This window comes from Scleropages formosus, chromosome 1 (assembly GCF_900964775.1).
Source record: "Scleropages formosus chromosome 1, fSclFor1.1, whole genome shotgun sequence".
Taxonomy (NCBI): domain Eukaryota; kingdom Metazoa; phylum Chordata; class Actinopteri; order Osteoglossiformes; family Osteoglossidae; genus Scleropages; species Scleropages formosus.
Window position 1 is genome coordinate 47,939,099 of NC_041806.1, and position 16,898 is coordinate 47,955,996.

A 16,898-nucleotide genomic window follows, 5' to 3' on the forward strand; every position below is an offset into this window, starting at 1 on the left:
AGTCCAGTAGCTCCAAACACAACAGGAGACCTGAACGTCGAACTGGGCCACGCCGCCACACATCAGTTAACGGTAAAACGTGGTAATGCATGAGAGTTACACCTCCCTTGCCATCAGCAGCCTGTGTCACTCTGAACCTCCCTGTGTCTCCCGAACCAGCAGGACATGGGAAGATGAGCGGTTTTATGAATGGAGCGTCATGGGATGGCAGAGAGGGGTCACACACACGAAGACCTGATGCGAGAAGTCGATCGGGTAGGAAACATTTTTGGCGTTTTTATGTCATTTTAATGGTAATGCATTTTACCTTTTGGCTCCAACTAAGGTCTGTTTTGAGCTCTTGACATTTTTGGACCCCGAAAGATTCGGGAAGCGTGCTCGCACACATACGCATACAAGTCCAAACCTCAGGGACTCACAAGGACCCCCGTGTCACACGGAACCTGACAAAATGACTGAGAGTCGAGGCGAACCTGCTGCTCGCGTTGCCACGGTTAGTGGTTCTGGTCCCGAACGGGTCCGTTAACCCAGGAAGAACCGGGACTCGAGCAAAGTTACCTACCGCTCGGGCATCCCGCGCTCCACGTCTGTCCTAGGAAACCAGAGCAGCTTAGGTGACACGCACGCACACACGCGCGCGCACGCACACCCTTCCAAAGCACACAAGGGGGGGTCACCGGAAACACCGCAGCGTTTTCCTACAAAAGCAGCGAAACCGAACCTCGTCCGAGAGCCACGTAAAAGGAAACCGGAGAAGCCAGAGAGGGCGCCGAACGCGGCGTGCCACGGGCGGGACGCGAACCCTGTCCCCGGGAGCTGACCTACCTTGACCTCCTGGCTGGTGAACACCTCGACGTCCACCCCGCAGGCCACCAGGGCGGAAGTGTCGCACTCCATGTTTTCGGAGGGCATTCCAGACTCGCCGGACGAGCGCTGCGGGAAAGGGCTCTGGCTGCGGTCCGGCGGTACGCGAAGCCGATTCACTCACGCACGCACACGCGCGGAGGGCTGGGCGCGAGAGGCTGCACTGGGGAGGCGCTCCGCGGAGGCTGTGCGCTCGCTGCTGGCCGCCCGCCGCACTCTGCTGCTCTGAGACGGAGCGCTCGAGCTCCGCGCAGCTGCAGCGCTCCGCCCCCCCGCTCCCCCCCCCAGCCCAATCTGCACGCGATGACATCACCGCCCGCCTCAACCCAAAACCCCTACCGGTCCCCCCTGAACCTGTTCGAGAAGCACAGCGGCAGAGCAAACTGAAAATGATTATGTGTCAAAGCTCATTTCTGACCGTAGAGGCGAGACGACCTTTTGTCAGAAGTGAGTCACGCTTGTGCTCCGCTGTTTGAGACGGTTAAAAGCGCACCTCTGCGGGGGGTTGGGGGGGGGGGGGGGCACCGTCCGACCGCACTCCGCTTCGGCGTCCCGCGGTGCTCGTCGCCGTGCGCTCCAGTGTCGCCGAGGCTCGTGAGCTGCGGAAGGGCCTGAATCCACTTCTGCCGACACGGCCCGTTCGCGAGGGACGGCGAGCGCGTATGACTCGGGAAACTCGGGCCCGGGTTTTTCGAGAAGCGCCAGGAACGTCGATGCGGACCCGTGCAGGGGTGCGAATTCGAAGCCCGACACAAAGCGCAACAGCACAAAGCTGCGTGACTCATCCGTGTCGCTATTACTGCTGTTACTATTATTATAATTATTATTATTGTTGTTGCTCTTATTCTTTACCTGAAGATTGTATCCGAAGCAACTCCTGCACGAAACTGCATATTTTAGCTTAAGTCGCACTATGCGCAGTTCTGCTACAGCCCTCCTCCTCCAAACGCAAGGTCACGGCGCTGTGCCTTAACCGCGATGCCACCCGCTGGAGAGAAACGCTAAAACGAGGCAAGGGAGGTGCTTCTCGATCCGGGCGGAATTAGATAAAGTCCTCGTACCTCCAGCGCCAAAATGAATTTAGACGGAGTGGATCACGTACGCGACATCTACCCTCACTCGTCGGTATTGGAGTCGGTTGCCATGGAAACGCATCTGCTAAACTGTGACCCGGACCAAATCCTCGTACCATCATTTCTGTGAGCGTGAGCCTTAAGGGGCCACGTGCGAGAGGTCGTACGACACCTGCAGCACCATCATGGGAGCGCAGATGTGGCAGCGGGTGGCACGGCGCTTAAAGGTGTGGACGGTTGTTGGTTCCAGTCCCACATCCTGCTGCTGTGGTACCCATGAGCAGGATAAAAATGTGAGCTAAGCAACAAATTCATAATATTACTACTAATAACAGTTACACTAAATTAATTATACCCTGGTGTCCTGTCCAGGGAGAACCCCCTAGCACTGTGCCCATCGCCTCCAGGATAGGCTCCGGACCACTGCGACCCAGGACAAGTGGTTAGTGAAAACGAATGAATGACGGTGAATATATTAATGAAGCAAGGAGCCGATCACCTGCAGAGCAGCTGTTTTAACGCATGATGAGTCCAGACGGACCAGCAGGGGCGCCGCCGTGCCACCTCCGTCTCTGCCAGCATGCGTCACGCACCTGGTACCCGATGCCAGGTGACCTGCGCAGGACTGCAGTGGCGGTGCAGCGTCTGCGCCGGGAGAGAGCGGTTGCAGCGCGGCTGATGAAAACCTCGCGCTGACGTCAGCGGGGCCCCGGCAGGGAGCGACGGGAGACGCGGGCGCGCTCCACGCACGCGGTCTTTCATTAGGCTGGCGCACGGCGATACGCCCGCGCTCGCGCCGCTTCCGTGTATTTATATTCCCCAGATGCCGCTTAAACGCGGCCTATTTTTAGAGCAGCGGCTCGTCAGCGTGCGGCGGCTCATTAGGTGGAGATGGACTGTGTCCGCACCGAATAATAGGGAAAAAGGAAACGGGGACACGTTGCGCAACAGAAGTACGCCTCAGCTGAGTCACACGCCGCGCACGAGTCCCCGCAAGAGCCGAGTCCTCGTCAGTCAGGTGCGAGCTCACTCACCCAGGGACGCGCCTTCCTAATGCCTTCCAAAATGTACATTCCGGAAGACATGCATTCCGAGAGACACAGCGTCCCTTTGGACACAACTCCCAGCAACACCTTCCCAACGGTTCACCTTTGAAGGGACACACTTTCTGTAGGATATGCCTTCCAAAGGACACAGCTTCTTAGGGACACACACCTTCCTAAGGACATGCCTTCCGAAGAATATGCTTTCCTGGGGACATGCCTTCCAAAGGACACATCTTCTTGGGGACACGCCTCCCAAAAGACACACCTTATTAGGGACACACTTTCCTAAGGACATGCCTTCGGAAGAATTCGCCTTCTTGGGGACATGCCTTCCAAGGAACACGCCTTTGTAGGGACACACCTTCACAGGAACACATCTCCCGAGGACATGCCGTCCTAGGGACATGCCTTCCCAAATACATGCCTACATGGGTGTGCCCAGGAATGCATTTCCCGAGGACGCGCCTTCCAAATGACACACCTTCGGAGAGACGCGCCTTCCAAATAACACACCTTCGTAGGGACGCGCCTTCCAAATGACACACCTTCGTAGGGACGCGCCTTCCAAATGACATGCCTCCCCAGCCACTTCTGCCTTAACACATATTTTAGCTGTAAATCTGATGCTGCCTTTGATGCTCTGCCACAGCACTATAGGAACATGTGGTCTCACAGCGCTGCTGAACCTCATTCGCTCCATCTGTAAGCGTTTAACCGCTGACCCGGTTACATTAGCATCAGCAACAGCGGTAGCATTTTGCCGCTATTTAACGCCGCAGTGTTTACAGTGTTTTCTCACTGATGTCATCTTGCAGATGGGAGTCAGAAGCGAGAAGCCAGAAGGTCAGCAGGTAGCGCCACCCCATATCTGGCAGGGTGTTTATCAGCAGCGCAGCTGTGAGACGTGTGGGGTCCCTCCGCTCCAACCCGACAGGCAGCGTGACCTTCTCAGACATGCAAGTTGTGGTCCTGGAAAGAGCTGAAAACAGAATAAGGACCAATATGTACAATAAACATGTTGGCACAGCTGTAGCCACGCCCCCAGGGTCAACACATGCCCCGATTGGCTACTTCAACAGCTCATCAGCATGCGTGTTCAGCCATTGGCTGATGGAGGCTTCAGGGACCACAACTTGTCCCAAGAAGAAGGCCTGATGTGACTCTCTCTGCAGGCACTCCACAGAGGTGCACTATGGGAAATGGAAAGTATCCCAGTATGCCACACTGCGGCGTGCCGCAAACAACGTGAACGGAGAACAGGTGACCGACTGTAGGAAGGTGGCATGATCTCTTAGGACGAGCATCCCTGTTCTCCCTCCCCCAAGCAGAGACACGTGTAGCCATGGAAACAGCCTCCAGCTGTTTTTTTTTTTTTTCCCCTGCACATGACACACTTTTTTCCAGAGCCGACTCTCTGATTTCTAAACAGCCCTGCCATCGCCATCAAGGCAAACGGGTCAGACAAGCGGCAAAGCAGCTGAGTGAGTGAGTGAGTGAGTGAGTGAGTGAGTGAGTGAGTGAATGAGTGAATGAGTGTGTGTGTGTGTGTGTGTGTGTGTGTGTGCGCGCGCGCGCGCGGACTGTGCCGGGTGGCGATGAATAATGGATGGGCCCGTGGTGAATAAAAGAGTGCGTCGCCTCCGGCGGACAGGGAGAAGAGAAGAGCAAAGAGAGTGGACAGGGACAGGCAGATTCTACACTGCCTATCAAACAGACAGACAAATATTCTGTTATTATTATTATTATTATTTAGCTGACACCTCTTTCTAAAGTGATTTACAATGATAGGTTTGTACACTAATCTGCTTACAGAGATTTACCCAGTTATACAGATGGGTAATTTTTACTGTATTAATTCCACACAAGTGCCTTGATCATGGTACTTCGAAGCAAACAGGGACTTGAACCCAGGTCCATCCACTGCCACCTGGATTCTGTATGAGAGCTCTGCCAGTGACAACAGAAAAAGTGTGATGTCTTGAGAGGAGAACTGGAATGTGGTGGTGGAGTAAACTCCCCGTGCGCCTCAGAGCTGCTGAATCCCTCCGACATTCAAAAGGGTTTCAAACCATTTACATTTATTCATTCAGCAGACGCTTTTCTCCGAAGCAATGTACGTTTTCTCAGAGAAAATACAATGTGTGCATAACATTAGGAGAAAGAGAGACGCAGTTGCAGGCATGTGATTATGTGATTAAGTAAACCTAGTTTGTTTCACAACCCATTTCTCTCTCAATCTCCTCACAGCTACATAAATGAGTCCAACACCATCTGCACTGATTATCTGTCTATTTGCTATTTGAAGGTCAATTCTTCACGCAGCCACTTGAGGGATCTGAACCAGCAACATGGTGGTATCAGACAAAAACTGCTGTGTTTATGTCTAAATTCACGTGTTGCTCTGGAGGAAAGCGTCCGACGAACACAAATGTATACGTAAATGCAGGCAATCTGGCTTCTTTAAATCCAAATGCTTGAAGATGTGGGTACCTCAAGTGGACAGGGCATCCTTGGAAGCAGAAGGACCTGGGTTTAAATTTCCCTCCTACTGTGGTAAAAAAAAAAAAAAGCATTGTATAAATGCATGAATCACTGTAAAGTTGATGCCCAACATTGTAATTCACCTTGGACAAAGGTGCTGGCTAACCGTAACCCTAAATCAGCACTAATAATAGTTACGGATCACACCTGTGAAGTCTAAATATATCCAGGCGTATAAACGGCTAAGGTACAGTGTCACAGTGAAGCCGCGTGTAGACGTTGTGCCCAAATTCCACCGGGTGACTCAACAAACGTGTGCGCCGCTCCATTTGTTGAGATTTCCGCACCTAGTTTGACGTCGTCGAATTAGCATGACAACGAGAGTGGCCTGCAGTGACGAAGCGCCAGGCGCTATGAATAGACCCAGCGCCACAGCGAAACGGGCTCCTGTGACTTAGCGCGACGGAGATTTATGAAGATGGAAAGTAAACATGCCATCCGACATATAAAAAAGCCTTTATGCAGCGAATCAAAGCGAATGACAAAGCCGGGTTATATTTGACTTAAGCCGTTTCCTTAAATAAATGTGATCGCGGCAGCAAATCGATGGAGCGCTGGGATTACTCCTGCGCCGCACGTTAATGGTCTCTGCATTAGCTGCCTGAGTTATGAGTCTGTTTGACAGCCATCTGCTCTGCTTTGCGAGACGCAACGGGTGCGGCGAAGGTCCCGTCTAACGGGGGTTCTGGGCTTGGGGAAACTTGCTGTACTGCATGTGTGGCACAGTGGCCAGCAGGTGGCATAGTAGTTAAAGGGTTATTTTGCACTTGAAAAGTCCAGCTACAGATCCCACTCCTGCTATAATACCCTCAGTCAAGGTATTCACGCAGTAAAAATTGCCCTCGTGTGTAAATCGCTGTGAATAGCTTATTGTATCAACCTAAGGTCCCAAAGGTTTGGGAAACACCAGTGACCTTCTTAACCCCTTAATTTCTGTGTTTTCTGCAGGAATCTGAGAAATGCTTCACTACCATAAGAGTAGCTGACATGACTTACTCCCGAAGTCGATCTCACACTCACGGCATCAAACCAAGAGGAGCGTGCGGCCCTGTGGAAGAACACGGATAAAAGAATTCTCCGGAAATGCTTTCATCGACCCTCCAGGCCAACGTCCCGCACGTCTATTGCCAGAAGACAGCTGTGCTCCGCTTGGCTCTGGTGGAGGGCCCATGTAATCGCTTCCTCATCATCTCCATCTCCACGGTCCCATAAGCAAGAGGAACGAGAGGAGCCGCTAAACACCTGCAACATGTGGCACCTTGCGTGAGCGACACGTCGCACACGAGGGGGTCCTTTGGCACCTGGTCGTTGATGCCAGAGTGCTGAGAGTCCAGGTGGGAGCTCCGCTGAAGGTGGACACAGGTTAACGGCGACGATCAGCAGAGCAGATCAATGGACCCGCTGTGATGCAGTGAACCCCGGTGAAAGATGGAAAGAAACCTTCTGCACCTGATATCACTGTGGGCCCAGGCTGTGACATAAACCCAGAGCGATGCTGGAGAGGAGAGACAGGGATGAAGATGCACCAGTGGTTTTCCTGCCCACGGGAAACTGGGAGACCAATTTGCAGCACCGCAGGGGGACTGTTTTGCATCCCCAACCACCCGCTGCAATGCGAACCCCCCTACACTGAGCGCGGCCCTCGCCGGCTGAGCGAAGCCAACCAGGCCGCTTCCCCTTCCTCTCCAAAACCAAACAAACACACACCGACAATGAAGATACACTGCTCTCCAAGGTAAGAGTAGCAGCAGAATGAACCAACCTCTTGAGATCCAGCAAAAAAAAAAAAAAAAAGTTTTTGGATTTATTTCTAGGATTTCGAGGAGGTTCGTCCAGCTTTACTCCTACATGTGCGGTATCAGTAAAAACCATAAATTATCCTCTATAAAGTGCACTAGGGCTCAGCATTGTATTATGTACAGTATGGGAGACACATGTAAAAAAATGATGTCCTCTAGAGAGGACGAAAAGGAATAGCTGTGTCCCAGGAGGGTGTCTACAGGGTCAGCCTGGACCATAGCAGAGCTTGGATGAAGACCCCTCCCCAAGAACGGGGCAGTACAGCAAAGCCCAGAAGAGCCCAGAGAGCGCGGGGTGACCTCAAGGACTCGGGCCTTCAGCGTGACCTTCAGCGTGTCGTCCAGTGGGTCCTTGAGCGTGACCTGTTCCACAACCTTCTCTGCGGCCTACTTTGCGAGCTAGTGTGTGACCTGGGGAGCTTAGAGGGTAAAAAAAAATTTAAAAAAAACCCCATCAGTGACAATGTCCTGTACACGGACGGAGATTCACAAAGCCCCCCTATCGGCACGTCTTTATTAAAACATAATCCCCTTCTCATGGGCCCTGCTCTGGGACGTGTTATTGTTTTTCAGTCGCTTCTGTTCTGTTTCTGGAGATGCCTTTGCTGAGGAGTTATTTCTGGTTACCTTTAATACCAAAAAAAGCTCATTAAAGTGCGCCGACATGAAGGATTGTGTCTCGTGCGACTGTGGGAATCGCACAGAGTCCTGACCCTCTGTATATAGAGGCTGAAGAGTAAGAGCAGAAGGAGACGCTTCCACAGGACTGTTCACTTAAAACCGAAATTAGCCACAGCGGCAATATAAAAGGGTACGGCTCCCTCGGTGAACATCCAGATGGCCGTTAAAAGAGGAAGTGCAGTAAAACCTGCTAGCGTCTTGGGGGGGGGGGAGCAGAGAAAAAGCGCACATCACACACGCGTCAGCATTTAGACATGTACACTGACGTTGCTATCCTGATAGTGCTAACCTGAAGTCGCTAGCGTATGGCTGCTAGCAGGGTTGCCAACCGTCCCGTATTTAAGGGATAAGAGTTGCGTTGCGTTCCGTATTAAAACCATACGGACGCGGTTTGTCCCGTATTTTAACCTTTCACACCCAGAGACATTTGAAAGTATTTATTACATAGATTTAGAGGGTGTGGTGGTGCAACGGGTTTGACCGGGTCCTACTCTCCGGCGGGTCTGGGGTTCGAGTCCCGCTTGGGGTACCTTGCAACAGACTGGCGTCCTGTCCTGGGTGTGATCCCGCCCCCTGTTGCCGGGTTAGGCTCTGGCTCCCCGCAACCCCGCACGGGACAAGCGGTTTCAGAAAGTGTGTGTGTGTGTATACACATATATTTACTGCATACATAAACTTTGCAGTTTGCATAAAAGTGTTAAAAGATTAGGAAAACAAATCGCAAAAATGGATGTGAAACAGAGCGGTGTTGCGCGTGAGTCCGACTGTCAGAGGGAGGATTAAGGGTCCAAGGTCAAGGGGAACCCCCCCCCCCCCCTTTAACAAGGCAGGTAGCTACTGATTAGATGTCATCATGGCTACTATTGGTCAACCCAGTAAAGGAAAGCGATTAGAGGAGTATAAAAAGTATAAAAAAGAATGGGAGACAGAGAACCGATGACTTAGCAAAGTCAGGAGAACGAGTTTATGGCAAACTGTAATTTAAACTTTGTTTGCAAGAGATTTTTTCTCTCAGCCACGCTGGAGTTGTATGCGACGCAAAACAAGATGCGTCCACGGAAAATCATCGACGGAACGACCCCCCAAGGGGCAATTTCCAGTTTGCTTGTTGCACCACCTCACCCGATGCTGATACGCTGGGCTGCTGTTTTGTATATTCGATTACACGGACACGTTTTATTTACACTTATACTTTTCAAAATATTTTACAAAATGTATGATCCATTGGTTAAAATACATTTACAGTACAAAACTACATTTGATTTGAGTGAGCTAAAAGCAAATTAAATGTCTCAGATTCGTTTTAGCGTTTAATTCGGTCAAGCAGAGACTTCTTTTTCACACACATGTGCATTAGCTACAAAGAAATTCTGAGTGTCCCTTATTTTCCTATAAAAAACCCAAAAGTGTCCCTTATTTTCCTATAAAGAACCCAGACGTGTCCCTTATTTTCTTGTGCAGGGGTTAGCAACCCTAGCTGCTAGCCTGACACTGCTAGCCTGGCGTTGCTAACCTGATGCCGCTAACAGAGCTGATGCTGCTAGCCTGCGGTCGCTAGCCTAAGACCGCTAAGCTTACATTGCTACCCTGAGGTTGCTAGACCGCCATTGCTAACCTGACGCTGCTAAATTGACGTAGCTAATTCAACACAGTTGCTCATTTTTTCCTTTCAGTCACGATCCCCTGCTCTTCAGCTGTACTTTCGACCGCGCTAAGGGTCCGGTCTGACCTAAAAAAGTTAGGGGTCGTTCAGAACAAGGCAGAGGTGCTGCCTGTTCCCGGCGCGCCTCTTAATTCTCATTCCGGAAGCAACTGATCGATTTTATCTCAACGGGGACAGACTAGAGGATTCATGTAAATCGGCGTTCTGTTTCTCCACGTTACGGCTACAGGAATGACTCTTAGTGACAGCGACACGACACGCGTGCTGCCGAGAAGGGCAACTTCTGTTGTTTACAGTACCGGGCCAGCAGGTGGCGTATTGATTAAGGAAACGGGAGAGTCGTGCGAGAGTTTTGCTTTGCTGGATCTGAACCGAATAAGTGTGTGTGTGAGAGAGCAAGAGAGCACGGCACGATGCACGTATGCATTCCAAATGTGCGCACACACAAGGCAGCTGCATACACAGTGCTGCGGGGAGCAAAGGAGGGTCTTTATCCATTTTGAAACTGCCCAGCTGCACTGACCCACCACTGTTTCAGCTCAATTTCCTCGTTCCTCTCATTTAAAGGTGCTCCGTGAGCTCAGTTTTCCGCAGCCATGCACGAACGCATGCCAACATCGAGACCCCTCTCCACGTGCCGTGACAACTGTTCGGCAACGCGGTGACGTGATCCTCCTCCGGATCCATTTAACGTCAAACGCTTTGCTGGGTTTTGCGACCGTGGTATTTTTCCAGCTTTTCGTTCTGCAGATTCGCATCGTTTGCCGTCATCGCAAACAAGGAAACGCAAAGTTCGGAACCAGCGAGCAACCACAGCAAAGGCCTGCGGAGCATCAAGAGCACATGGACCACGTGGCTCTACGTTCACGTGAATCGCACGTGACAAAACTAATAGGTCGACGTGACCAACGATCTCAGGCCGCAGTCTTTTCCAGTACAGCCACTCCCAGCAGGACATCACCGTATCCAGAGAGGCCAGCTGACACCAGGCTTTACCCCGTCTGGCTGATCAACGCAGTCGATGCTTCCACAGTTGTTTATTCACATGGCATGTTTTAGGGAAGGGATCATAGTGAGAAACTTCAGCCAGGCCTAAAGTTTCCTATCCATATGAAATAAACATTAACTGATGCTGCGTATCCTGTTGCACAAACCTTCACCGAAAGCAACCGTTTTCGCAGGGTTAAATTTTTAGTTTACAGATCATATCTTTTTCTTACATGCCTTGAGCATCAGGTGGTGCGGCAGTTAAGGGTTTGGCAGTAAGGAGCATAGTGGCTAGATCTGTCACATCACAGTCTAAAAATTGCTGGTTTAAATTCCTCCTACTGCCGTAGTACCCGGGAGCAAGGTACATAACCTGAGTTGATACAGTAAGAATAACTCAAGGGTAAACAGCTACTTTGGACTAAGACATCAGCTAAATAACAATGAATTTTCCCCTCATTTATTATTCAATTATAATGATTTTCCCATGTGGTGGCGCAGTGGGTTGGACCGGGTTCTGCTCTCTGGTGGGTCTTGGGTTCGAGTCCCGCTTGGGGTGCCTTGTGACGGACTGGCGTCCCGTCCTGGGTGTGTCCCCTCCCCCTCTGGCCTTACGCCCTGAGTTGCCGGGTTAGGCTCCGGTTCCCCACGACCCCATATGGGACAAGCATTTCAGAAAGTGTGTGTGTGATTTCCCCATTTATGCAGGTGGGTACCTCTTACTGTATCATCTCAGGGTATGTACCTTGATTGGGGTACTAGAGCAGGAGGTACAGCTTTTAACGGGGGACCTTCAGAATATAAGCCGATCACCTTAAACAGCTATGCCACCTGCTGACCGAATGCCTGCCGAAAAGCCCCAAAGTCACAGAACGGAAACTGTTGTCTGCTTCCAAGTGTAGAGCAGTGACTTATCATAAAATGATGCTCTTCCCAGCAAATCATTGCTGTTGACCACTCCAGTTGACCGCAAGTCTGCCATCTAGCGGCACAAACACCACAGTGTTCCTCAAAGTAACAGTTCAACTAATTTAACACAAGCACTGAAATTCTGAGCGCGATAATTGAAGCAAAGGCATATAACAGATTACTTCCACTATTTACACTGCCGTAGTACAAACTGCTTTGTCACAGCTCGCTGGTGGAAAGGTGCAACATGGAATGAAATTTAATGTCTCATTAACACGCTGAACATGTACAAGGCGTTATTTTTTCATTTCTATTTATTTATGATCTACTTAAGAAAGACTTAAGAGCAGTTAAGGCGTAAAACCGGTAACGTACGTGCGACGCTCCACACCCGTACCATTCCTGAGACTGTCTCTCTCTCCACAGTTTGCTTTGGAGAAGAGCATCTGCCAAATGCATGAATGTAAATTTAAATGTAAGCTTAAGCTTTATCCATTTATACAGCTGGATTTTTAGAGGGATGGTTCAGTATCTCCCTTCACCGTCCAACAGCAGAATCCCTCCGGGGGAACTGAACAAATTGCAGCAGTTTAATCCCAGCTGTGTTTAAAATCCTATTTTCCTGTAATAGCTTAAAGAGTCAACTCTGTGTACAAGCTGGATCAAAGTACTATATCGTTCTCCAACTCAGACATTTTGATTTGCTCTGGAACACTCCTTCTAGAGATTTCCAGACTGGGAGTGAGAGCACCACTGAGTGGGTGGAATGTGCTGAAAGAATGTAAGAAAGAGGACATATTGCTACAGTATGTATTGGGGTCACGTACATGTAGAATAAATTGGGGCAGCAGGTGGCGCAGCAGTTAGAGCTGTTACGTTGTTTTCAAAGGTGCCGGGTTTGAGGCCCCCCTCTCCCGCTGTAGTGCCCTTGATCAAAAGGCTTCCCCTGACCTGATATAGTAAAAAATTACCCAGTTGTATATGGTAAATGGGTAGATCATTTCAAGCAGCTCAGTGCACAAACACTCTACAATGTCTCGTAGTGTCAGATGAACAGGATAATGATAAATAAATATTATTAAATAATAAATATTGCATATCACAGGCTGAGCTGTGAAGATGCAGATCCTTCCTGATGTTGCAGTCTTGCGGAAACATGGGGACGTGAGGCCCAATCAGCGGTTTCCGTGACTCTCCTCAGTGTGTTTGCGCGCCCCGGGGTGCGTCTGCGCCCGTCTCTCGGCCCTGCTACACCACAGCTCGGCGCCATGGAGAGCTGGTCCCGAGGCAGGGGAGCCCCGCTGGATGTTCCTTCAACAGGCCACCTGGGCAACCAGTAGGCTCCGCCCACATCGCCCCAGCGCTGGAAAGCATTGACCTGTAATACACACATTATGTGAACCTGGAAGGATAATGACCTCACATCAAGTTTCCACTGAAGCACTGCACACTTCTTTAGGATTCGCTGGCATATTACTGTACTTGGAAAATATATCAATAAAATAATTTCGACATGTAATATTTTATATAGTACAAAACACATGCACAAAAATTCAAAACGATGAAACGGCACAAACTGTAAACTATACTAATAATAAGTTTTCTCAAAAAATGGATTTACTGATTGCACTGAGATGTATTGTTCTGACACTGAATCATACCAAAGACATCAGTCAATAACACTGATGGAAAATGCAGGGAAAAAGTTTAATCTGACATTAGTACAGCTTGTCCCGCTCCCCTCGTTCCCCACCAGCCGGCCGAGGGGCTCCGCACAGACCGCAAATCCAGCCCCGCGGTTAAATATATTTCTCTTATCCCACATTTGCGCTTTTAAGCCATTCCTGATCCTTTGAAAAATTGTGGCGCAATCTGCTCCTGCCCACAACCCGATTCTTCCCTCAACAGCCCGCCGATGGGATTAGAGGGCAAAGCGCATCGATGCACCGTGGAACCCGGATGCCCGCGTGGTCCTGCCGTGGTCGACAGAGACTTGCTTCGGAACAAACGCGTGCAAGGAGACGTGGTGTTCAGCGTCAGGGTGCAAGAACGGCTCCCTCGGGGGGTTGGCACATCACTCGTGGGACACACAGGAGAACAAGACCAATTACATCTACTAATTTATTTAGCTGACACTTCCCTCCAAAACAACTCACACTGTTAAGGTACATACCATGATTTACCCATTTACACAGCTGCCTAATTTTTACTGTAGGAGTTCAGGGTTGGGGGGCGCGGTGGCACAATGGGTTGGACCGGGCCCTGCTCTCCGGTGGGTTTGGGGTTTGAGTCCCGCTTGGAGTGCCTTGCAATAGCCTGGCGTCCCGTCCTGGGTGTGTTCCCCTCCAGCCTTATGCCTTGTGTTGCCGGGTTAGGCTCCGGCTCCCTGCGACCCCGTATGGGACAAGTAGCTCAGACAGTGCGAGTGTGTGTGTGTGTGTGTGTGTGTGTGTGAGAGAGAGTTCAGGGTTAGAACCTTGACCAAGGGTACTATGGCAGGCCATGGAATTGAGACCTGAGTTCTTCTAGGACAAGGCAGAAGCGCTGAACACTATGCCACCTGCTGCCCAGTTGGAGAAGTGCACAGGAGAACACATGTATTACTACTGATTCATATGACCCCTTTGTCCAAAGTGATCTACAAAGATAGATAACCAGCTTTACAATGATTTACCCTTTTAAACAGCAGAGTGTTAATATTCCATCATTTCAGGGTTACCTTGAGCATGGGTACTGCAGGAAGAGGTGGGACTTGAGCCTGGCTCCTTCAGATTGCAAAACCACAGTACTACGTTCTCCTGCACCTGCAACCTGTGGGTTTGCAGCTCAAATTTCAGGAAGACCCCTGTGGTTGAACCATAGAGTCCTAAACTCATGCAGATGTGCAGAATTAAGTCACTTTAGACAAAAAAAAAAAAAAAAAAAACCATCTGCAAAGGAACATCAGTTAAAGGCTTTGGTTTAAGAAATGAACGTAATATGTAAATCAGGTGGCACAATGCATTGTGGGTGAAATAATATTTAAAAAACATCCCCAGACAACCATGATAGAGACCAAAATGAGCCCATTATAATAATAATAATAATAATAATAATAATAATAATAATAAACAGAAAATTTCCAAACCAAGTTCAGGAGGAAAATCAACCCGGGAATGTTGAGCACCGCTCGGAATCTCAGAGCCACTCGCTTGAAAACATTTGTGTCCAATATTAAATTACTTCCCTGCTGACGTACAAGGACTTGCCCGTCAACAACCAACAACGGCAGAAGTATTTACGTACAATACATGAATTTAGACTTCATCCATCGGCATACAGAAACAAGCTTCTGTAACCATCTGGGGACATACCTGTCACTTGATTTTTCGTGCGGCAAAGTTCCCGCTGGAAGCCGACAGTCGCGGTACGAGCTCCGCCTCACGATGACGCCGCGCATATTGATGTGGAAATACGGTTAAAGAACAAAAAGTCCCGCAGGCAGACGGGGGGGAGAAGGTCTGAGCCGGGCTTGGCAACTGCGAACGACTGAGCGAGATGTTTAATTTATTCACCGCGGAGGATAAATCCCCGTCTCAAAGTATCACTTCCGACACAATTAGTAAATTGCAGGTGTGGAATGAAGATGCTGATAATGGGCCGCAATTACAGGCCACGGTGCTGCAGCTTAGGCCGACTACTCCTCCGCCGATGTTTACCGCGCTCGTCGCGCAGCTGCAAGCATTTCATTTCCAAGTGGGGAAAACGGTGTTTAAAGGCCACTTTACCGCGGTGTCTTTAACGGCAAATCCGAGGGGCGCTCTAAGAGCTGGCGGGAAGATGCTGCGCCGTGAGCTGTGACCACCTGCGGTCGGCGACTCACCAGACACCAGCATATTAACAGAGTATGAATAATAATGCAATTATAAGGGTAATGATACAATTATAAAGAACTATAACTTGAGACAAGTGGTAGCATAGTGGTTAGAGCTGCTGCCTTTGGACCCCAAGCCTGCAGATTCCCACCTCCACCTAAAGTACCCTTGAGCACGGTACACACACACACACAGGCTGGCTGAAACCGCTTGTCCCGAGTGGGGTCGCGGCAAACCGGAGCCTAACCCGGCAACACAGAGCGCAAGGCTGGAGGGGACACGCCCGGGATGGGACGCCAATCCATCGCAAGGCACCCCAAGCAGGACTCGAACCCCTGACCCACCAGAAAGCAGAACTAGGCCAAACCCGCCTCACCACTGCACCTCCCTTGAGCAAGGTACTTACCTTAAATTTCTCCAGTAAAATTACCCAGCTGTATGAAATGGGCAAATAATTGAAAATACCTAAATACTGTAAGTTTCTTTAAAGAAAACCTAAATGAATAAATGTAATTAAAACTCTGCAGGCTCTACCGAATATTTCTACGAAATGAATTAATTCTAAGAAATGTTCATTCCTTATAATTACATCATTATCCTTATAATTATTAGTATGTAATATTATTCATCCTGACAGTGAGAGTGACATCAGTTGTAATTATGGAAGTCACAGGACAGCAGGTGGTGCAGCGGTTTTACGGTCATGGGCCAGCAACCAAAAGGCCCCCCTTCACACATCTGCTCTTGCTGTTGTTCCCTTGACCAAGGTTTCTACCCTGACTTACATTTACATTTATTCACTTAGCAGATGCTTTTCTCCAAAGCAACTTACAATGAACTCCATGTAGTGTTATGAGCCCACACACCTTATTCACCACAGTGACTTACACTGCTAGATACACTATGTTACTCATCTATACATCAGTGGAACACACACACACACACACACACATACACACACACACACACACACACACACACTATAGGTGAACCTGAGCAGCAAGTCACTAGAGTGCAGGAGGAAACCAGAGCACCCAGAGGAAACCCACAGAGACAACATGCAAACTCCACACAGAGTGAGCAGGGATCAAACCCACATTCTCTTGCACCACCCAGGCACTGTGAGGCAGCAGCATTTCTCACTGTGCCACGATGCCACCCACTTGGGCAAGTAAAATTTACCCAGCTGTGTAAATGGGGAATTCACTGCAAATTTGATTGCCTCAGTAAGTCTGATAAATACAGTGGCACCAAAAATGATTAACACTTTATGAAAATGAGCAAAAAACTGTATAAAGTAAACAGCACTGATTAACCCCCATCTGTAACAGCCAAACACACACAGTCTGAACTGCTTATCCCATACAGAGTTGCAGGGAGACAGAGCCTAACCCAGCAACACAGGGTGTAAGGGACACCAGGCCATCACAAGGCACCCCAAGCAGGACTTGAACCCCAGACCCACCAAATAGCAGGACCCA

The 16,898-nt window shown here is 49.7% G+C and overlaps 1 protein-coding gene across 2 annotated transcripts in view; it reads right to left on the reverse strand.

Moving 5' to 3' along the window:
* rcan2 (regulator of calcineurin 2) overlaps positions 1-16,898 on the reverse strand; it is a 42,510-nt gene that overhangs the window by 15,912 nt on the left and 9,700 nt on the right. Inside the window, exon 1 of one of the 2 annotated variants that reach the window (XM_018736975.2) lies at positions 826-1,098. The exons of the other annotated variant lie outside the window; for it this stretch is intronic. Within the exon in view, the coding sequence (XP_018592491.1) occupies positions 826-912 (87 nt within the window). The 5' untranslated portion in view covers positions 913-1,098. Of the gene's footprint in view, positions 1-825; positions 1,099-16,898 lie in introns of those variants that run through there. 2 annotated transcript variants of the gene reach the window in all.